The 21880-nt window shown below is 55.1% G+C and overlaps 3 protein-coding genes across 6 annotated transcripts; 2 read left to right on the top strand and 1 right to left on the bottom strand.

Moving 5' to 3' along the window:
- The first annotated feature begins 2078 nt into the window (after window positions 1-2078).
- Tmem238 (transmembrane protein 238) lies at window positions 2079-8367 on the top strand. The gene is made up of 2 exons (XM_040734127.1): window positions 2079-2701; window positions 8270-8367. The coding sequence occupies exon 1, from the start codon at window positions 2160-2162 to the stop codon at window positions 2691-2693; it is 534 nt and encodes a 177-aa protein (XP_040590061.1). The 5' UTR covers window positions 2079-2159; the 3' UTR covers window positions 2694-2701; window positions 8270-8367.
- An 867-nt stretch (window positions 8368-9234) lies between these two features.
- Tmem190 (transmembrane protein 190) lies at window positions 9235-10919 on the bottom strand. Its single transcript, XM_005084120.4, has 5 exons — window positions 10803-10919; window positions 10676-10711; window positions 9802-9927; window positions 9619-9703; window positions 9235-9515 (listed from the first exon to the last, which is right to left on the bottom strand). The coding sequence occupies exons 1-5, from the start codon at window positions 10858-10860 to the stop codon at window positions 9278-9280; spliced, it is 543 nt and encodes a 180-aa protein (XP_005084177.1). The 5' UTR covers window positions 10861-10919; the 3' UTR covers window positions 9235-9277.
- A 65-nt stretch (window positions 10920-10984) lies between these two features.
- On the top strand, window positions 10985-21462 carry Il11 (interleukin 11). Of its 4 annotated transcripts, none has more exons than XM_040734126.1 (5): window positions 10985-11067; window positions 17469-17641; window positions 17771-17857; window positions 17957-18118; window positions 20293-21462. In XM_040734126.1, exons 2-5 carry the CDS (start codon window positions 17639-17641, stop codon window positions 20461-20463), a joined length of 423 nt encoding a protein of 140 aa, XP_040590060.1. In that variant the 5' UTR covers window positions 10985-11067; window positions 17469-17638; the 3' UTR covers window positions 20464-21462. The 4 variants fall into 4 exon arrangements, with proteins under 4 accessions (XP_040590060.1, XP_040590058.1, XP_005084178.1 ...); XM_040734124.1 differs by lacking the exon at window positions 10985-11067 and adding an exon at window positions 11090-11177; XM_005084121.4 differs by lacking the exon at window positions 10985-11067 and adding an exon at window positions 15916-16060.
- The last annotated feature ends 418 nt before the right edge of the window (window positions 21463-21880 follow it).

Here is a 21880-nt window from a genome sequence, read left to right as displayed (position 1 = left end):
TGCTTTATGGTGTATGGGGGGGGGGGGTTGTTCACATGTCAAGTACAAGAACTCTCAGTCCAAGAGAAATCATTGACCCCCTGGAACTGGAGTTATGGGCAGTTGTCAGCGGCCACATGAGTGCTGGGACCCAAACCATGTCCCTCTGCAAGAACCGCCAGTGCTCTTAACCCCCGAGCCGTCTCTCCTGTCCCCAAGACTTGATCTTGAAATGGATGCATGAACTATTTGAAGCACCAATGTGCCATGGAGTCTTCGGGATGGTTCTGCTACTTTTCATTTTTTTTTTTTTTTTTTTTTGGTTTTTCGAGACAGGGTTTCTCTGTGGCTTTGGAGGCTGTCCTGGAACTCGCTTGGTAGTCTGCTACTTTTCATAATCACTGGACTATCTCCCACTCAAGCACAGGGCCCAGGGGACCATTTTCAGACCTCTCTAGAAATCCTCTTATTCCGGGTTCCGTCTATGCAGAAATACTCCATGTCCGTCCTCAGCAATATCTGGCCAATTCCAACTGCCCACTGGCAATTTGCTTCACAGTTTTCCTTCATGTTTTATTAGCATTTATTAATTACGCATAAAATGGGCTTATATGACATTTTCCCATGTGTATGTATTTTAGTCATATTCACACCCACGCACCGACACTGGTCCCTTCTCCCACCACCGTTAACCTGTATGAGTGTGTCCCAGCGAGTTTCCTTTGTGCTGTTTACAGGCTCACGGATGGGAGTTTGTTTACAGCAGCAAGCACACTTTACCTGTGACTACATCACCAGAGGAAAAGTAACTTCCCCTCCAGCATCACTAAAGGAAATGTGGATTCCTCCTCCAGCATCTTCAGCTCTGAAACTAGACAGTCTTGGGAGAACCTAGACAGAATTGTCTCCAAGTTTCCCACTCCAGGGGAGCAGATGTGTGGAAGGTCACATATCTTTCCTACAACTGCTGTTGGTTCCCCTTAGTGTTCCAAATGGGTTAGCCCGGACAGTTGCCTGTGACATGCGGCCTCCCGCCTCCAGAGCATCCTGACGGCATCCACTAAGTTCTCTTGAAGTCAAATCATCTTCAGGGATCAGCTTCCACAGCAGGGAAAGGATTTCTTTTTCTAGAAGCATCCATCAATAAAAAACCCACACAGTTTCAACAGGAGGTGGTACACACTTTCTTTTTTTTTTTTTTTTTTTTTTTTTTTTGGTTTTTCGAGACAAAGTTTCTCTGTATTGTTTTGGAGGCTGTCCTGGAACTCGCTCTGTAGACCATTGAAAGTGTGCAACACCGCCTTAATCCCAGCACTCGGGAGGCCGAAGCAAGCAGATCTCTAAATTCAAGGCCAGCCTGGTCTACAAAGCGAGTTCCAGGACAGCCAGGACCACACAGAGAAACCCTGTCTCGAAAAACCAGAAAAAAAAAAAAAGCCACAGTTTCTATGCCACGTCCTCTAGGACACCTTTCCTGGGAATTTTGAGAATGGTGGCTTAGGAACGACACGTGGGCAGGGGTTTTGTCAAGGGTCACATCTGACTAGCCCTGACCTTAGTGTACTGAGGGTTAAGATGATGTCAGCCAAGATCTGAGAGATGGATTCATTTTCCCGCGTTAGGTTCACAGGGCCCTGCAGCGAACACAGGAGATCCCAAAGGAGCAAGAGCGTTTCGGGGCTCTGGCTGCTGCTCTTGTGCCCGGGAGAATGTTGTGTGTGTGTGTGTGTGTGCGTGTGTGCGTGTGTGCGTGTGCGGTGCAGGGCATGGAACCATGCAAGTGTGCATTAGAGCAAGCCCAAGGGCGTCGTGCGTGGTAGGCACGGGCATCGCCCAGCAGGCACGCGCTCTACCAAGCAAGCTACATCGCCAGCCTGCCCGGCGACGATTTCTGATCCCCCCATTTGGGCTCACCGTGGGCCTGGCGGCACAGGGGCGCTAAACAAAAGTTAACATCTAGTTAGTTCACTTTTCGCCACCATCACGTTTGGCCCTAGGCACCCGGCGCTCTCCCTCCCAGACCTCTGGGCAACCAGGTCCAGGCTGCGAGCTGCAGTCCGGCTCAGGTGACCCCTACAGGCGCTGGGCACACCTGGCGCAGAGCCCTGACCCCGCCCCGGGCTGCCGCACCCCGGGACGCTCTCGGGGAGCAGGCGGCGGCGGCGGGCCACCGAGGGGCCATGGCGGCGGTGTCACCGGTGTGCGGCTCGCAGGCGGCCCCGGCCGGCGCCTCGTCCCCACCCGCGCCCTCCCCGGCTCCGGCGACCGGCCTGGGCCGCTGCCGCATGGCGCTGCTGCTGGCCGTGGCCTTGGACGTGGCGGGCATGGCGGCGCTTCTGACCGGCGTGTTCGCGCAGCTGCAGGTGCGCGGCCGCGACTTCGGGGACCTGCTCATCTACTCCGGGGCGCTGCTGGTCTTCCTGAGCCTGCTGGGCTGGATCCTCTGGTACACGGGCAACATCGAGATCTCGCGCCAGGAGCTCGAGCGGGACTACGGCCTGCGGCCCTCGGCGATCGCCCGCCTCGCGCGCAAGCTGTCCCGCCGCTGGTCGGCGCCCGCCGCCGCCGCCGGTCCCCGGGCCACCCCGGGGCTCCGCGCCGCGCGTCGCGGGGCCCGCGCGCCCCAGGCGTCCGCCTCGGGCTCCCGCCGCGTGCGCCTGCAGCTCGCCACGCTCGAGGCGGGGCCCGGTGCGGCGGGCGCGGGCAGCGAGTGAGCCCCCAGGTGAGGACCCTCGGAGGAAGAGAGAGAGGGGGGGGGCGGTGGCGGCGGAGACAGACACGGTCGCCGAAAGGGGAGACCCGTGGGGAGTGAGTCAGAGGCTAGCAGGGATGGGAGGGACGAGGCTCGGCACCCCAGCGCACCCTCCCTTGGCTCCACGTGCGCCACCTCCGAGTTCACTGCTCTTAACTGTACAATAAGCCCCGAAGGTAGGTGCCTGCGGCTCTTGGCCGGACCACACAGTGCGCAGGCGGAAGAGCGCCATTTGTCCAGACAGGCTGTCCTCATGGGAGGACGTGGCGAGGGAAATCACCCTCGTCCCCTTCTCTTTCTCTGGTGTTGTTTGACACAAGATCTCACTGTGCAGCCCTGGCTGTTCTGGAACCCAGGCTGCCTCTTGAACTCTTGGCCTCTCTGCCTCTGGAGTGCTGGGATTAAAGGCGTGCACCGCCACTCCCAGAGTTCTGTCTCTCCAGTCCTGGTCCCCCCTCCTCCGCCCCCCATCTACTTTTGTTGTTTTTGGAGACAGGGTTTCTCTGTGTAGCTTTGGAGCCTGTCACGGAACTTGCTCTGTAGACCAGGCTGGCCTCGAACTCAGAGATCCTCCTGTCTCTGTCTCCTGAGTTCTGGGACTAAGGACGTGTGCCGCCGCCACCCAGCCCAGATTTATTTTTTAATTATGCTTATCTGTGTACATTTGTGGCACAGTGCTTTCGTGGGCATCTGTTCTCTCCTTCCGTCATCTGGGGCCTGGGGATTGAACTCAGGTCATCAGGCTTGGTGGTTAAGCACCCCTCCCCAATGAACCACCTTCCTGGTCCTTATATTCCCAACTCCCGTTTTTGTTTGTTTGTTTGTTTTAAGATTATGTGCATTGGTGTTTTGCCTGTATGTGTGTCTATATGAAGACTCCAGATGCCCTGGAACTGGAGTTATCGGCAGCGAGCCCTGTGGTTGCTGGGAATTGAACTCAGGTCCTTTGGAAGAGCAGCCAGTGCTCTTAACCACTGAGCCCCTATATAATCCCTTCCTTAAATACCCTTCTTCGGCTTTCCTGCTTCTGCTCAAAGACTGGCGAGGCTCTCTCTTGCCCTCTTGTTTTTTTTTTTTTGTTTTTTTTTTCGAGACAGGGTTTCTCTGTGGCTTTGGAGGCTGTCCTGGAACTCACTCTGTAGACCAAGCTGGCCTCGAACTCACAGAGATCCATCCGCCTGCCTCTGCCTCCCAAGTGCTGGGATTAAAGGCGTGCGCCACCAACACCCGGCTCTTGCCCTCTTGTTAACCCAGGCCACTTGCCAGTGCGTGGGATCTCTGCTTTTTACTTCCGTTCCGTTTCTTCCACACTCTTTGTTCCCTTGTTTGCTTGTTTTTCCAAGACAGAGTTTCTCTGTGTAGACCGGGCTGTCCTCAAACTCAGAACTCAGAGTTTCGCCTGCTTCTGCCTCCCGAGTGCTGAAATCCAAGGCATGCGCCACCCCTGCTCATCCCAATCTCTCTACACTTTATCTGCGCTTACAGCTCGCAGGCCACAGACGGACGGAGAGATATCCTTTATAACCAGGAGGGCCTTCGCTATTTGCAATCCAGCTCCCCCCCCAAAAAAAACTTCCCGCATGTTCTTTAGGGACCAGCTCACTCCTCTGAGTACTCATATTATCTGAGCCACACCCCTGCGGCTGCTTAGACGGCCCAAGAGTACGTCTCTAGGAGCTGGTTCTCACATCTGACAGGAAGGCTGGGACAGGTAGAGCCCAGGTCTTTGGTGTCCTTGTTCCTAACCCTGCCCAGCAAGAACGGTGAACTCAGGAAAGGGAGATAAAGAGTAGGGAAGTGAAAGGATGGATCAATATAGATGGCGGGTGGAGGGTGGGTAAGTGTGCTACAGACTGACGGGTGGAGGGTGGGAAGATGGATGGATGCATGCATTCTAGCTGATGGACGGATGGAGATGGAGGCGGCGGCTGATGGATGGGGTGGATTGATGAATGGTTTATTGGAGAGTTGACTGATGAATTGGGTGCGTGGGAGCAGACAGAATGGATTCCTTGATGGATGGGCAGAATGGCAAACAGATGGTGTTAACAGGACCGATGGATGGATGGATGGATGGATGGATGGATGGATGGATGGATGCGTTATGGTTTGCTTTGGCTTCTGAGGCAGAGTCTTGCTGTGTATCCCAGGGTCCCAGTGTGTGTGGTCCTCCTGCTTCAGCATCAGATTAGTTAATAGGTAGATGTTATGGAGGGATACTGGTGGATAGATGGAGTTGGATGAAGAGAAACACAACGGCTGGGTAGGTAGATAGTAGGTAGTTTGGGCAGGTAGGTAGATAACTGACTAGATGATTGGATGGATGGGTGTGTGTGCGGGTGAGTGGGAATGACTGAATCCATTTCCTAGGTGGGATTTCTTTTTTCTTTTCTTTATGTTTTTGGGGTTTGTTGTTGTTTGAGCTTCTGTGTGGCTTTGGAGCCTGTTCCTGGCACTAACTCTGTAGATCAGGCTGGCCTCAAACTCACAAGGATCCACCTGCCTCTGCCTCCCGAGTGCTGGGATCAAAGGTGATTTCCACCACTGCCCGACTCCTAGGTGGGTTTCTGTACAAGAATTAAACCCTAACACCTTCTCTGTGTGCCTGTGAGCTTGTGTGTGTGTGTGTGTGTGTCACGTGCACAATCATGCTACTGAATGTACCATGGTGCGTCTGTGATGGTCAGAGGACAGCTTTCATGACCGGGTTCTCTCCTTCCACCATAGAGTTTAGGCTGTCAGGATTATATGGCAGGTGCTTTTTTACCCATAAGCCACCTCGCCAGTCTAAGGCATTCTCACTTTTCTCCTGGGCATCCAGAGTACGAGTAGTTCTAGTCTGTGCCTTGTGAGAACTAAGAATTGGATTCTCTGTTCTGTGGTTCAAATGAGGAAAGTGATTTAAGAATGAGCAGCGAGGAAGCCGGGCGTTGGTGGCGCACGCCTTTAATACCAGCACTCGGGAGGCAGAGGCAGAGGCAGGCGGATCTCTGTGAGTTCAAGACCAGCCTGGTCTACAGAGCTAGTTCCAGGACAGCCTCCAAAAGCCTCCAAAGCCACAGAGAAACCCTGTCTCAAAAAACAAAAAACAAAAAAAAGAATGAGCAGCGAGGGCTGGAGAGATGGCTCAGAAGTTAAGAGCACTGACTGTTCTTCCAGAGGTCCTGAGTTCAATTCCCAGCAACCACATGGTGGCTCACAACCATCCGTAATGAGATCTGGTGCCCTCTTCTGGCGTGCAGGCGTACATGGAGGCAGAATGTTGTATTCATAATAAATAAATAAATCTTTAAAAAAAATGAGCAGCGAGGGCTGGAGGTGTGGCTCAGCTGTGGAGAGCTTGCTTAGCATGCATGAATCCTGGGTTCAATCCCAGCACCACATAAAACCAGACACGGTTGGTGATCCCTGTAATTCCAGCACTCAGGCAGTCACAGGAAGCTCAAAACCAGCCTAATGTACATAGTGGGTTCCAGGCTAGCCAAGACTGTAATAGCGAGACTGTTTCAAAACACCAAAACAGGGGCTGGAGAGACGGCCCAGAAGTTGAAAGCACTGGCTGCCCTTCCAGAGGTCCTGAGATCCATTCCCAGCACCCACACGGCGACTCACAAGTGTCTGTAACTCCAATTCCAGGAGATCTGATGCTCTCTTCTGGTCTCCCTAGGCACCAGACACATGTGGCCGCAGAGACAACACAAGCAGGCAAAACATTCATTCACATAAAACAAAAAGTAAATCTTTTTTTTTTTTAAGATTTATTTATTGCATATACAGTGTTCTGCCAGCAGAGGGCACCAGATTGAATTGTAGATGGTTGTGAGCCACCATGTGGTTGCTGGGAATTGAACTCAGGACTTCTGGGGGAGCAGCCAGTGCTCTTAACCTCTGAGCCATCTCTCCAGCCCCAACAAAAAGTAAACCTTACAGCAGGCACACACACATGGCCAGATGGTGGTGGTACATGCCTTTAATCCCAGCACTCAAGTGGCAGAAATAGCCAGATCTCTGTGAGTTCAGATCAGTCTGGTCTATAAAGGGAGCTCCATGACAGGCTCCAAAGCTACAGAGAAACCCTGTCTTGAAAAACAAAAACAAGCCAGGCGTTGGTGGCGCACGCCTTTAATCCCAGCACTCGGGAGGCAGAGGCAGGCAGATCTCTGTGAGTTCGAGGCCAGTCTGGTCTACAGAGCTAGTTCCAGGACAGCCTCCAAAGCAATACAGAGAAACCCTGTCTCAAAAAAACCAAAACCAAAAACAAAACAACAATAATAATAAAACCCACACAGAATATTTAAAGACTGAACAACTATGTATACGTGAAGCATGAGCAAATGTTGGATTACATTTGACATATGCCAAAATAACCATCTGTAGTTAAAGTGGCTCTTGGAGACCCTTGACATTCTCAGAAGTGCATTTGGGCAGACCTCAGAAAACTTGTGCTTTGATGCAAGGGCATGTTCTGGTAATGCCGACTGCCCCTGGGACCAGAATCCACACATGGGCAAATCTTTCCTCCCCTGCCTCCTCCCCTTTCCCCTTCCCCTCTCCCTCCTCCCCTTTTCTTCTCCTCCTCCCCTCCTCTTCCTCCCCCTCCTCTAATCCCCCTGACTCCTCTCTCCTAACCTGGTCTTATCACACAACCAAGGCTGGCCTGGCCGTCCTATATAGACTAGGGTGGCGTTTAATATGTGGTACTGTCAGCCGGGCGTTGGTGGCGCACGCCTTTAATCCCAGCACTCGGGAGGCAGAGGCAGGTGAATCCCTGTGAGTTCGAGACCAGCCTGGTCTACAGAGTGAGTTCCAGGACAGGCTCCAAAACAATACAGAGAAACCCTGACTCGAAAAAACAAAAACAAAAACAAAAAAAATATGTGGTACTGTCTTGCCTCTTAAATGTTGGGGCTGTAGGTGTGAGCTACCTCATCTGGTTCGGTTCTTTTTTTGGTTCTGTTTTCATTTTGTTTTTAATTATATCTACGTATCTGGGGGCATATGTGAATCTGTGTGCTCTGGGGTGTACACAGGAGTGGGTTCTCCCCATCCACCATGGGGATCTAGGAGCGCAAACAGGTTTCCAGGCTTGATAACACCTTACCTATCTCTCTAGCCCCTTGGTTTGATTTTTTTTTTTTGAGACAGAATGTCACAGTCTGTAGCCCAGGCTGGCCTCAAACCATGCATTGTGATTTGGCCGTGAAGATCCGGGTGTTGGGATCCCCTCAGCTGTTTCTCTCTTTATCTGTGCCTGTCCATCTCCATCTCTGCCTCCTTTCAGTGTGACTCCCCAGGTGCCTCTCTCTCTCTTTGCCTTTTCCTGTCCCGAACTCACCTGTATCAGTGGACTCTGGTGAGTTAAAAGCACACACGTTTGTGGGCACACACTCTCGGGGCTCTACAGCGCGTGGGGGGAGGGGTGCAGGTGAGCTGGGGTGTCCGTCAGTGCGTAAGGGCCTCCCTGGCCTCTCGCGGGAGGGGACCCCGGAAGAGAAGCACTCCTAACTAGTCACTAACCCCCACCTTCCCTTCTCACAGACAGCGTCACCCCCAGGACCTGACTGAGATGCACATCGGCCGGCAGCCAGGATACCCACCCGTCCCCTCCTCACTTGGATAAACGTCTCGATTTTGGAGCACTGGTTGCCTGTCTGGTTAAAGGCCTGAACTGGCGAAGGACAGTGATATAAACTTCCTGCCAGGCCAAGCCACCTTTACTCTAGGAGGCCCTAGAGCCACTGGGGATGTAGAATCCCAACTTCCCACTGGTCCTCCCCTAGGGGCACCAGGGAGGTGAGAGCATCTTGAGTGCAGGCCCAACCACCCAGCCTCCCCCCACGCCCATTAGGGTAGTTTGGATCTTCCAAGACCAGACATAGGGGCATACTGAACTCGCAAGATATTCGCTGCAATGGTTGTGGGGGGCTTATAGAGGGGGCTTTGATGCAGGATGCTAATTGGCAGACTGAGTCTGGGTGCAGACAAACACACTTCCAAGAAAAGGCTTGGCCAGTGGGGACTTTTTGTTTTTTTAACGTGCACTGATGTTTTGCCATGGATGTCGGATTCCCCTGGCACTGGAGTTAAAGATAGTTAACTTGTGGGTTGCTGGGAGTTGAACCCGGTTCCTCTGTAAGTGCAGCCAGTGCTCTTTAACCATCGAGCCTGTCTCCAACTCCAAGCCCATACTGTTCTCTACCCACTCAGTCGTTGGTGCTGGGAGGGGGCAAGAGAATTGCCAGAGTAGGGACTTAGCGGTGCTCCCTGAAGCAGGACAACTTAGGACACCCCGAGTCATCCTATTGCAAGCTCACTTCATTGTAGCTCCCCCATATGCTCCCTTACCCGGAACTACCTCGGGTTCCCTTCCACAAGCCAGCCCCCCCCATCATAACCACCGAGCACCACCACATCCCCTAAGCTTCCTCAAAGTACCCATGGCGCAGGTTCCCATAAAACCACCTGCTCCCCACGGATCTCAAAAAAAAAAAAAAAGACGCGCATTTATATGCCATGTCTGTATTGAGGGGTCCTATGGGGTTGCCCCTAATCATCATCTCCTCCCTCTGTTTCCTCCCCGCCTTCCGTAGCATCCGGTTCAGTGCCGCCGCCTCCTCCGGAGGTATCTGGCACGTCTATGGGCACTGAGACAGGCGTGGGAATCGAGGTTGACTTCTTGCTGACCGATGGTCGGTCCTTAGACAGTAGGGAGACTGTGCGTGACAGGTCGCATTTCCCCTGCAGAAATTGTGGCAGGTGCAGCATGTCATGGCGCTTGGCCCACCTGGTGGGGAGAGCGAGCATATGTGTATATATAATGTTCAGGCTGATCCGCCCGCACCTTCTGCGGGGGAGCGCGCCCGCCGGGCCTCGCCCACCGCGCTCACCAGAAGAGGCAGATACTGGCGATCAGAAAGAGCAGGCTGCCGCAGGTCCAGCCCAATGCCCACATGTGCTTTCTGCGCATGTTTTCTAGAAAAAGGGGGGTGGATGGAGGAAGGTCCAGGGATCCGGCAGCTGTACGTACCCCTCGCCCTCTGTAACCCCCAGTTTGCAGCCAGGTAACTCACCGTCTGGCCGTTGATGATAGCACACACCATCCCGGTAGCAGCATCGCAGGCGCAGGCAGAGGTTGGGGTTCTCAATCGCTGCCTGACCCCCACAGCTCTCTCGGTCCCACACATCTCCCTCACAACCTGAGGGTCACCACAGTAGGCACTAAGTATCAGAACTGGCCCTGAAGGCTACAGACAACAAGGGTGCCACGGCCAGGCTGTGGGGCTGGGCTGCTGTGTTTTGGGCAGTATTCTACATAGGACCCAAGAGTCCAGACCCATCCCTCCACCCTCAGACCAAGGGGCCCATACCCCATCCTTCCTTCCTCAGACCTGGACCTCCAGACCCCAGCCTTCTTCCTGCAGCCCTCCTCCCTCAAACCCGGGAGTCAAGGCTCCGCTCTCCTTACTCAGACCTCAGACTCGGGGTTCTAGGCCCCAACCCTCCTTCAGACACAGGGATCAAAGGTCTTGCCCTCCTCTTTTATAATTAGTTTTAGGCTCTTCATCTCTCTCGGACTTAGGGATTGAGTCCCTCGACTTTGTGCCACAGACCTAGGGGTTCAGGACTCAGCCCCCCCACATGCCCAGGGTTGAGTCTCCCTGACCTCTTTCTTCAGATATGAGGGGTCTAAGCCTTGGCCCTTCCTCCAGACCCAGGAATCAGACTTTAGCTCTCCTCCCTCAGACCCTAGACTCCAGGCTTCCACCGTCCTCGAGACCCAGAGGTTGAGGCCCTAGTACTGCCCACTTAAGACCCAGAGGTTATATGTTCCTAGGCTTCCTCCCTCAGACCCAGTGGTCCACAGCCCAACCCTTCTCCCTCAGACCCTTCGGTCTTAATTTGAGATTCCCTCCCTGGAGCCCCGGGATTTTGTCTCCTGCTTACTCCATGGATAGAAAAATCCCTGGATTCCATTCGCATCTGTGGGAGAAAAGGGGTGATGTTGGGAGATCATGTGGCAGCCACGGTGGCCCTGTCCGCAGCCCCCTGATGTCCTCGTCACTACCCTCACCTACTGAGCCCTGCATGAGCAGGAAGAGGCCCAAAGCTGAGACCCCAGACCCCACCATGTTACCTCCCCAGACCTCTGGGGCCTCTGTGCAGAGAAACCTTGAAGGACATCACCTTGGCAACAACTGGGCCCCGCCCCAAAGCCTCAGCCCCAGAATTCTCAGTTCTGTTGCCAGGGAGCCCCCTCAGCAAGGGGTTCACAGGAGGGGTGCCCCGGCCCCATCACTTCTGTCCAGGAAGTAGCTCCCTTGGCATCTGGAGAGGAGGTGGGTGGGCATTGGGAGGCTTCAGATTTAGAGCCTCCTCAGCAAGGGAAGAGGGAAAGAGAAGCCAGGACCAAGCTCCGGGGCTGGAGATGACTCTCCTTATCCATGGGGTACCTGATGGGGGACGGATCTGGGACTGGGGTGATCATTGCGCTGTAGAATCCCTTTCTTTCCTTACCCAAGGTCCAAGGAGGTGGCCTCAGGGGGCCCAAGTTCAGAGCCCCTCATTGCTAGAGTGTCCTTCTCTCTAGCAACCAGGAAAAATTGATCCTAGGACGTTGGGGTCTCATTGAACCCCATTGTTAGAGAAGGGTTTCCCCAGCAACCAGGTCAGAAGGAGGAAGCGACAGTGGCGGCTGGTGGGCTGGGCCCTGGGGGTCTTGTCTCAGGCTGCCCCAGACCTCTGCTGCAGGGAACACAGGCCAGGGCCAGGGTGACCATGCCTGGCCCTCCTGAGAGTGAGGGGTGGACACTTTAGTGGCTGTGATGCCTAAAGTCCCAAGTCCCCAAAGAGGCTCAGAGACTCAGTTTCCCCCCCTGTAAATGAGGGAACACAAACTGCAGCATGGCGACTTGTTTTGTCTTTGGTCTACCCAGGTTTGCTGAGGAACCAGGCTTCCAGGAAGCCACACCGGGGCGGGGGAGAGGTGACGGGCTGGTGGGGGTGGGGGGCTATGTCACTATGGTTCATAGTTCATTTCACCCAGGCTCAATATCCACTTGGCATAGGTGAGAAGGGGACTTTGGTTTCAGTTCCTGAGGGAGGTCTGGAACCGGCCCTGGGCTTGTGGAATGGCTGGGGCATGGACCCCTGGATCTGAGGACGGGGGAGGATCGGGAGATGGGATCCCTGGACCTGAGGGAGTGGAGAAGTCTGCGGACTGGAACCCTTGAGTCTGAGGGAAGCAGGGGAGCTGGTGATGGGATCGAAACGAGGCTGAAGTCTGGAACCCTGGGTTTAAGTGGGAAAGGAGAACTTGGTCCTTATCTCTATCTGAGGGAGAAGTGGGAATAGGACCCCTAAGTGTCAGAGGGAAAACTAGGTCCTGGACCCCTAAAGCTTGGGTATGAACCCTGAACAGAAGTAGGGGGCCAGGCTAGATCCCAGACTCCGGGATTTCAAGAAGGGGGCCTCCCAAAGCCCAAGGGAGGAGTGGTGTTAGGGTCTGGACCTCTGATTCTAAGGAAGTCTGGGGCCTCCTGGACTGCGGATCTGAGGGGAGAGGGCTGGACCTGAATTGTCCGTCCTGTGGGAGGGAGGGGTCTGAGTTCAAACCCTGTTTCCCAAGAAGCCTTAGAGGAGGCTGAATCCCTTTCATCCCCGGGCCCTCCAGTAAACATCCTAGAGGGTGCTGAGTGGGCCCTGGGCTGACTCCGTCAGAGATGACACAGGTCCGAGGGGGCTCGGCAGGGGGTATGGGGGTGGGGGTCAGAGGGGTTGTGGGGCTGAGGCCGGGCAGCTGCTGACCGTTTCCTGTGTCAACACCATCTGGTCCCACTTCCCAATTCCCTGGATTCCTCAGGGATCAAGGAGGGGGTGGGGGGGTGGGGCTGCCCGGCGCTGGACCGCGGATTGGGATTGGGGTGGGGTGGGGGGGGACACCGTCGAGGCCCTCACCACTAATGACAGGTTTGGGCTGCCTCTGTGGCTGACCTGCCCCGTCACCCCCCAGAGGCCAGACAGGACCCCCCAGGGACAGACAGACGGACACACACAGCCTGGGATGTGCTGACATCACACCCAGCCAGCACCAGCTCACTCAGGGGCCAGCACACCATCAAGGCCCACCCCCCATGGCTAGACCCCCACATCCTAGGGCCATCTCAGATGCCTCTAAACTCTCCGAGGTTTCCTGCTCTCTGCCTCCTCTTTGTTTTTGACTGCCCAGCCACATCTTCTCTTGCTCCTGTCACGGGGGAACTTCGAGATCCTGTTTGTGTCTGTCTGTCTCCATTGTCTTCCGTCATTTGGGGGGGATTCCCAGAGTCTCCAGTCCTGCCCGTCTCTGTCTTGGTCTCCTTTCCATAGGACTGGTATTCCTGCCCTCACCAAAAGAAGGTCCAGGAGTCCTGAGTCCGCTCTTCAGGCCTTTTGTGGTCACCGTGGGGAAGATGAGTCTTTTCCCCACAACCCCCAGGGTGAAGAGGGAGGCAGGAGTAAACACTAGCCCATGACCCAGACCCGCAAGCAAACTCCCTCAAACACAAAGATCCCCCAGTTGTTGGACATCAGAATGTTCTTCCACTTATATAAAAAAAACGAGGATTTAGTTCCCTGGGTCCCAGGTAGGAGGGGCTGGCTGGGGTCTGTTCCCTGGGTCTGAGGGAGGGGGGCTGGGGTTGGAAGCCCTGGGTCTGATGGAGGAGGGTTGGATACCTGTGACCCTGGGTCTGATGGAGGAGGGCTGGGCTTTGTGCCCGGTGTCTGAGCTTCGACCCTCTCAGGGTTAAATACCTGGGACTCTGGGCCTGAGGGGAAACAGCTGGGGTGTGTACCCTGGGTTTGAGGACTAGGGGGAGATGGAGAGGTGAAATGGTGTGGATTCTTGAATCCCAGCTGGGGGAAGGGGCTGGCATTTGCAGTCCCTGGTGTTGGTCCAGGTCTGGCTGCAAGCCCAGTCCCCTATCCCCTCAGGCCAGTCCATTCCCCAGGCTGGTGGCCTGAGTCACCTTGGCTAGCCCCCATGGTCTGGGGGGGGGGCTACGTCAGCTCTCCCCTCACTGACGCAGCTTCGGGCCCCCCACGCTGACTCAGCCGGAAACAGGCCCCCTGAGGGGCGGAGACCCAGTGGCCAGAAGCCTGGGTCCCAGCAAGAGCCGGGGGCTGAGGACGGCCCCTGGGGGGGGCCCTCAAAGGGGTGGTGTGACAGACCATGAGAGAGAAAGAGCTCTCACCTGAGACGATGAGGTCATGTCCCACCATGGGGGGGCTGTGACCTCACCTTCTGGGGGGTCTGAGCAGCTCTTCCCCCCTAGTGGAGGAAGGTGGGGAGGGGAAGCCTTCGTCTGCCCATCAGTTCCAGAACCAGCACCTACCCCGCCCCCGCCTGCCACCCATCTCCAGCCCATGCATTAGACACGGGTGGTCGTCAGCAGAGAGATTTCTTTTGAAGTCCCTGTCATTGTCCCCTGCCCAGAGCCACCTCATTCCCCTCCCACATCTGGAGATGTGGGTGAGCCGATTTCTCTGTCCCCATCCCCTGAGGGACTGTGAATTCTGAGCCAATGGTAGTCATCCGTCGAACATGGTGCGCAGGGCATTTCTGCAGTCTGGTGTGTTTCTGCTCTTAACGGGTAAACAAATGTTATGTCCCCCTTCTCTGGAAGTGCCTTTGTCTCTGTTTCCAGCACCCACTCACTCTCGCCCCCTTTCCCAGCGACTACCTGTGTCTAGTAGTCGCTGGCGCATGACTCTCACTGTGGCAGTTAGGGACAGGAAGGTACGTGTATGTGGTGGTGTGTAGTCCGTACCCGTGTGCCAGTATACGGAGGCCGGAGGGGGACACTGGGTGTCCTGCTCTGCCCCCCTCAACCGTATGCCCTTCAGGAAGGGTCGGTCTCACACTGACCCTGGAACTAGGCTGGAAGACAGTAAGGGCCTGGTGGTCCTGCCGTCTAGGCTTGCCTAGCCACCGTGCTTTGGCGAGCACTTTTACCCACTGGGGACATCTCCTCAGCCCTAGAAGGAAGTCTGCCCCATTTACAGATAAGGAGTTGAGGCAGGGTAGCGCTGGCTGGTGACCTCTGTGGAGAGCCTCCATGCCTTTCTTTGGACCCTCCCTGCCTCTGCCTCGTCTCCTCAGCATCTCTCTAGTTTCCGTCTCTCAGGCGGCCGCATCTTTGGCCATCCCTCTCTGACATCTCCCTAGGCTCTGCACGTTCTCCTGCAGCCTGCTGCTTCGCTCCAGGTCTGTGTCCCTCTTCCCCTCAGGGTCTTGCTGGACCGGCGGCGTTGGTGGCGCACGCCTTCAGTCCCAGCACTCGGGAGGCAGAGGCAGGCGGATCTCTGTGGGTTCAAGGCCAGCCTGGTCTACAGAGCGAGTTCCAGGACAGCCTCCAAAGCAATACAGAGAAACCCTGTCTCAAACAACAAAACAAAAACCGATAAATAAATAGGGTCTCAAGTGGCCCAGGCTGGCTGCAATCTCACTATGTAGCTAACGATGACCTTGAACTCCTGAACCTCCTCCCTACCCCCCCCCCAATGCTGGGACCGAAGGTGTGTGCCATCACACCCCGTGCCGGGGATAAAATCCAAGGCCTTTTTGCACGCTAGGCAAGCACCCTGCCAAGCTAAGCCACACCCCTCCGCTCCTCAGTTTCCCTGTCTCTGCATGTCAGACATTGGGCATCTGTGTAGCGAGCCGTGCCTATCTCCGTGCATCCGCTTTGGGGTCTGCACGTCCAGTCCCAGGGTTCTCATCCCTCTCTGTCACTTAGACTGTCCCTCTCCTCTCCGTCTCCCCAGGCCGTTGCCTGGCCTCCCCATCTCTCCAGAAGCGCCCGCCTGCAGGTCCCATCCAGACCCCTTTTCCACAAACCCCCGGCTCCATGGAGCTCTCGAGCCTTGTGTGTCTGTCCCAGCCCGTGGAGGTGGAGGGAGGGGACGCCAATGACCTCACCGGTCCCTCTCAGACCCCCCTCCCCTTCACTTTTCAACTTTTCCTTCCGTGCCCTCCTCTGTGAGCCTTGCTAGGCAGCCGGCTCGTCTGAATGGAAAAGGCAGGAGGGAGGGTGAGTCAGGATGTGTCAGGCCGCCCTCCCCTGCTGCCTGCCCCCCGCCCGCCCGCCCCGGCCCCCTATATAACCCCCCAGGCGTACACACTCCCTCACTGCCTGGCCATTGCTGCTCAAACTCACATACCTCCCCTCCCCAGGCCGAGGCCCAGCTGACCCCCTGGGATCCCCCGGCAGCGGACAGGGAAGGGTTAAAGGCCCCCCCGGCTCCCTGCCCCCTGCCCTGGGGAACCCCTGGCCTGTGGGGACATGAACTGTAAGTTGGTTCCAGTTCATGGGGTGAGGGGACAGGGTTGGGGGGGAAGGAGGAAAGGATTGAGGGGGTGGGGAGGGTAGGACAGTAGGCAGAAGAGAGGAGTCACGGGGAGTGAGACGGAGAGAAATCGGAATAGTCAGGAAAAGTGGGAGTTTGAGACGAGAGACGGACAGACAGAGAAACGGATCAAACGCAAGTAAAAGAGAGAAGGGACAGACAGACACAGAGGGACAGATGCTGGGAGACGATCCTGAAGGGTCCGGGTATCCCAGGGAGTCAGCGGGAAGCGAGGGCCAGAGGCAAGCACGAACTCCACCCGCGAGGCTCAGGGGAGGGAAACTGAGGCAGAGAAGTCCCAGATGATGACCGCAAGCCCCAGAGGACGGGGACCAGGCAGGGGAGGCAGACGAGAGAGGGGTGTGGACAGACAGCTTAAAGAGCCAGACAGATGCGCACCGGCGAGGGGACGGGTGCACCGACAGACGGCCGAGGAGGGGCTGCGAAGGACGGGCTCCAGCCAGAGGGGACCAAGGGGGCGGGCTGGGGGTGTGATACAGGAGCCTGGAGGCCCGGGGGGCTCTGATTGGCTGGCTGGCTCGGAGGTGGGCGGAGCAGCTGGGGGATGGGCAGCCGGCACAGGAGCTGTCCCGAGCCCCTGAGCCCCGAACGCTGCCAGCCGGGTCTCCAGCTGCGTGCCGCGCGCCCCAGCGCCTCTCCGGCCAGGTGCGCCCAGGTCCTCGCCGACCCAGCCGTCCAGCCCTCCGCAGCCACCTTTGTGGGCCTATGGCAGGGGGTCCGGGGCGCCTCCCTGGAGAGGAATCAGTGTGTTCGGGTGTCAGCTCCCAGTCTCTGGCTCCTTCCCCTGTTCCCAGGCCGGCTCAGGCTCCCCGGGCAGGGGAGGGGGCAGGTTCTGGCCTGTGCCTCCCCCCCTTCATGCCCCGCCCCGGGGCCCAGATTCCGGCGTCCGGGGGCGGACGGGAGACGCCCGGCCCGTCTACCCGCCCCGGGCCGCGTCTGCTCCGACGGGCGGGGCAGCCAGAGCCAGGGAGGGAGAGGGAAGCCCGCCCGGGCTCCGGCTTTGCGACCTGCCCCGGGGCGCCCCACCCTGAGACTCAAGACCTCCAGGTCCTCCTCCCTCAGATCCAGGCGTTCAGGCTCCAGCCCTCCTCCCTCAGAGCCGAGGAGTCCTAACCTCAACTCTCCTCCCGCAGAACCTGGAGTCCAGGCTCCAGTCCTCCTGTCCAGACCCTATGCATCCTCATTTAGGCTGAGGGTTCTGGGCCCCCAGCCTTTCTCCCTCAGACCGAGAATACCTCAGTCTTGCTCTCTCAAAACCAAAATTGCGGACCCCAGTCCCACTCCCTCAGACCCGGAGTTCGGCCTGATTTCTCCCTCCTCCTGTCCCCAGGTGTTTGTCACCTGGTCCTGGTGGTGCTGAGCCTCTGGCCAGATAGAGCCGTTGCCCCTGGGCCACCATCTGGCTCCCCGCGAGTCTCTTCAGACCCCCGTGCCGATCTGGACAGCGCTGTCCTCCTGACCCGATCCCTTCTGGCAGATACTAGGCAACTAGCAGCACAAATGGTAGGGACCGGAGGGACAGGGGCTGGCTGGGGCTGTCGAGGATGACAGAGTCACTTCTCTCTCCTGGGTCCCTGAAGACCAGGAGAGCTTGGCGCCCCCCTCCCTCCCTCACAGCTTCTTTCTCACCAGAGAGACAAATTCCCAGCCGATGGAGACCATAATCTGGACTCCCTCCCGACCTTGGCCATGAGCGCTGGGACCCTAGGGTCCTTGCAGGTGAGAGCTTGGGCCAGCTGGTAGGGAGGGCTGCGGGGTTCTTGGTGGCCGAGGGGCGCCTGTGCCAGCTGTTCCCTGATTTGCATCCCTGGTCCTCAGCTTCCAGGTGTGCTGACAAGACTTCGAGTAGACTTGATGTCCTACCTCCGGCATGTACAGTGGTTGCGCCGGGCAGGTGGACCTTCCCTAAAGACCCTGGAGCCAGAGCTGGGTGTACTGCAAGCCCGGCTGGACCGGCTACTCCGTCGCCTACAGCTCTTGGTAAGTTTTTTAACGCCAGGACTCTTTGTGTCCATTCTGAAATCTTTGACCCCAAGGAACAGTGCCCTGAAAGTCTAGATTCTGAATCCCAAGACCTGAGACCCAAGAAACTTACCCTGAGTCCTCCAGATCCAAGTTTTCCCATGAGAATTAGAGGTCGAGGCCTTAAGATGTCTAAAACCTTTCATCCCTGAAGTCCCAGCTCCCAGCCCCAAGATCCTCATATCTCTAGGACCCAGCCTGGGCCCCATGATTCAAGATCCTGATTCAACCGACCTTGAGACTCACTCTACAATGCCACAAACTCAAGGGTAGACCCTAGCTTAGCATGGTGGCAGTTGCCGATAGTCTCAGCACTCAAGAGGCACAGGGAGGGGACTATTACAAGTTTCAGGCCAGCCTGGTCTACTTAGTGAATTCCAGGCTAGCTATGGCTCCGCAGCAAAACCTTGTCTCAAAAACCAAATCTGGGCCGGGCGTTGGTGGCGCACGCCTTTAATCCCAGCACTCGGGAGGCAGAGGCAGGCAGATCTCTGTGAGTTCGAGGTCAGCCTGGTCTACAAAGCAAGTTCCAGGACAGCCTCCAAAGCCACAGAGAAACCCTGTCTCGAAAAACCAAAAAAAAAAAAAAAATCTGGATACTGACAACACCTGATTGTACTCCCAGTATTTGGGAGATGGCAACAGAGAGTTCGAGGTCATCCTCAGCTATGTAGTGAGTTTGAGCCAGTCTGAGCTATAAATACCCCAATCCTATGTCTCATTTCCAGTATTATGAGGTTAAAAAAAATATCAAGACTCCAAAATTTAAAACCTCAGGCCCAGTACTCCAAAAGCCCTCACACATTGGTCTCTGATTACAAGGACCCTTAGATCTCAAATTCTTTCATCTAACCCCAGGCCCTAGATATGGTCCCTAGACCCCAAGCTCTAAGACTCCAGCCCAGACCACCCTTGAGAACACCTGTCAAGCCCCAGGTCACAGCCCTCATTCCCTAGTCCCTAGCTTGGCCTTTAGGACAGTAACCTTGGTGTGTGTGTGTGTGTGTGTGTGTGTGTGTGTGTGTGTGTGTGTGTGCGCGCGCGCGCGTTCATGTGTAAACCTGAAGGCCAGAAGTCATCATTGGTCATCTTCCTTGGTTGACCAGATTCTGCCTTGCTTTTTGCTTTTTTTTCTCTTTTTTTGAGCTGGGGTTTCTCTATGTGGCCCTGACTGTCCTGGAACTCACTCTCTAGACCAGGCTGGCCTTGAACTCATAGAGATCCACCTGCCTCTGTTTCCCAAGTGCTGGGACTAAAGGTGTGCGCCACCACCGCCCCACTCTGTCTTGCTTTTTTAAATTTTATTTTATTTATTTATTTTTGCAATTCTATGTGCATTGGTGTTTCGCCATGGGTGTTGGGTCCCCTGGAGCTGGAACTGCAGACAGTTGTGAGCTGCCATGCAGGTGCTGGGAACTGAACTCAGAACCTCTGGAAGAGCAGCCAGTGCTCTTAACCACTGAGCCATCTCTCCAGCCCCATCTGTTTTGCTTTTTTTTTTTTTTTTTTTTTTTTTTTGGTTTTTCGAGACAGGGTTTCTCTGTGGCTTTGGAGGCTGTCCTGGAACTCACTTTGTAGACCAGGCTGGCCTCGAACTCACAGAGATCCGCCTGCCTCTGCCTCCCGAGTGCTGGGATTAAAGGCGTGTGCCACCAACGCCCGGCCTGTTTTGCTTTTTTGAGACAAGGTTTCTCACTGAGTCTGGAGGGCACCAATTCAGTTAGACTAGGTGGCCGGTTCCCAGAATCCTCCTCTGCCGGCTTCCCTGGCACGGGAATGAGCGGCACACCTGGCTGCGGCCAGCCTTTTCTCACGTGTCCCAGAGATCTGCACTCGGGTCCTCTTGAGTGTGCAAGCTAGACTTTATTGAGGATGCCTTCTACCTCCTCCACAGCTGCAAGGGTTTTTTTGTTTTGTTTTGTTTTGTTTTGTTTTGTTTGATGATCAGCGTTTCATGTAGCCCAAACTGCCTTTCCTAATGTAGCCTTGAACCCCTGATACTCCTACCCCGGGAGGGCTGGGATGTCAGATGTGAACTGCCTTGCCAACCCAACATCAGTTCTCTGACCCGGAAGAGATCCTAAACCAAAACCCCCCTTGCCTTTTGCTAACCTCGCTTCTTTCTCCAACAGACATCTCGCCTCACTTTGCCTCAGGCAACCCCAGACCAACCCTCGGTCCCCTTGGGCCCTCCTACCTCAGCCTGGGGAAGCATCCGGGCTGCTCACGCCATCCTAGGAGGGCTGCACCTGACCCTGGACTGGGCTGTGCGAGGTCTGCTGTTGTTAAAGACTCGGCTGTGACTCAGGACTGCAAGCCACCACCGATATCATCTTTTAAAAGCCACATCTTATTTATTTATTTATTTTGGTACTGGGGTGGGGGGGGACAAGATGATCAGGGGTATGCCATACCCACACTTCCTGACACCCAGCTAGACACGCTCCCTCCAGGGGACCTGGGTAACGGGGCAGGGGTCACCTGTGTGGCTTATTTATACTTATTTATTTAAGAAATTGGGGTGGGCGGGGCGGGTGGATCTGAGACCTTGAACGGGGAACCGAGATCCTGCATTCTGGGGTCTCTATGAAATCTATCCACAGTGCCTTCCTCAGATTCCTCTATTATTTATTAAACAATTTACTTTTTATGTTAAGAGGAGGAGGGGAGGGGAGAAAAGGAAGCCTGGGGTTTTGGAACCAAAATGTGAGAAGTTTTTGTGAGACAGAAAAGGCAGTGATTTAAATACATATCCACTTAGAGGTGATTAGCAGGGAGATGCCAAAAAACGATCCCAGTCTGACCCAGCGCCTGGCACTTCAAAGCTCAATGGATATTTAACAGGAAGTTGTTCCACAGACTGTCACCTTAGAAGCAACTGCGTCTGTATGGTACAGAGCTGGAAAGTGAGAGATTGTTTATTTCCAGTGACATCCATGCTGGCCAACCTAAGTTCACCAGTAGGGGACGGATGAGTGACAGGGGATCCATCCCTGTGATGGAATATGAACCAGCCAGTCTTAAAAAGTCCAGGAGAAAACTACTTTAGACGTTGGATGTCCCTGCAGCTAGGCAGCGGCAGATGATAGAACCACTCTTCTTTATATAAGTATGGACTTTCTTTTTGAAAATGGAAATAACATAACGTTGACAATGGCTGTCTCAGGGTTGAAAACACAAGATCGGGCTGTGGGGTGACTTATTTTGTGTGTGTGTGTGTGTGCTTGTACTTTCCAGAGTTTTTACCGTGACTGTATTTTGCATGACACATTTAAAAACAACAATAAACACTATTTTTAGAATTACAGAATATCAGTCTCTGTTTCTCACCCTACTATACACACTCCAGAAGAAAAAAAAAAGGCCAGCCGGGCGTTGGTGGCGCACGCCTTTAATCCCAGCACTCGGGAGGCAGAGGTAGGCGGATCTCGGTGAGTTCGAGGCCAGCCTGGTCTCCAGAGTGAGTTCCAAGACAGCCTCCAAAACAATACAGAGAAACCCTGTCTCGAAAAACCAAAAGAAAAAAGAAAAAAAAAAAAGGCCTCAGAAGGAAGCAAGAAATATGATTACTCGAGCCCATGTTCTTGGCCATGCTGAGCCTGGATTTTTTTTTTTAACTTAAACAATCATCTCAGATCCTCAATATATGCCATGTTTTATAAAAGAGAGAAATTGAGGGTCGAATGGGAGTAGTTGGTTTCTTTATTTTATTTTATTTTT

Source organism: Mesocricetus auratus, unplaced genomic scaffold (genome assembly GCF_017639785.1).
Source record: "Mesocricetus auratus isolate SY011 unplaced genomic scaffold, BCM_Maur_2.0 Super-Scaffold_100037, whole genome shotgun sequence".
In the NCBI taxonomy this organism is placed as follows: Eukaryota; Metazoa; Chordata; class Mammalia; order Rodentia; family Cricetidae; genus Mesocricetus; species Mesocricetus auratus.
This window is presented reverse-complemented; position numbering and strand designations above follow the sequence as displayed.

Excerpts from the sequence above, each read along its gene's own strand:
- Tmem238 (XM_040734127.1), top strand. The coding sequence starts at position 2,160 with ATGGCGGCGGTGTCACCGGTGTGCGGCTCGCAGGCGGCCCCGGCCGGC.
- Tmem190 (XM_005084120.4), bottom strand. The coding sequence starts at position 10,860 with ATGGTGGGGTCTGGGGTCTCAGCTTTGGGCCTCTTCCTGCTCATGCAG. Across the intron at positions 9,928-10,675 it reads GGGATTTTTCTATCCATGGA|GTTGTGAGGGAGATGTGTGG; the intron begins GTAAGCAGGAGA and ends GGTGACCCTCAG. Across the intron at positions 9,704-9,801 it reads CTATCATCAACGGCCAGACG|AAAACATGCGCAGAAAGCAC; the intron begins GTGAGTTACCTG and ends CCCTTTTTCTAG.
- Il11 (XM_005084121.4), top strand. Across the intron at positions 17,642-17,770 it reads GGCAACTAGCAGCACAAATG|AGAGACAAATTCCCAGCCGA; the intron begins GTAGGGACCGGA and ends CTTTCTCACCAG. Across the intron at positions 17,858-17,956 it reads GGACCCTAGGGTCCTTGCAG|CTTCCAGGTGTGCTGACAAG; the intron begins GTGAGAGCTTGG and ends CCTGGTCCTCAG.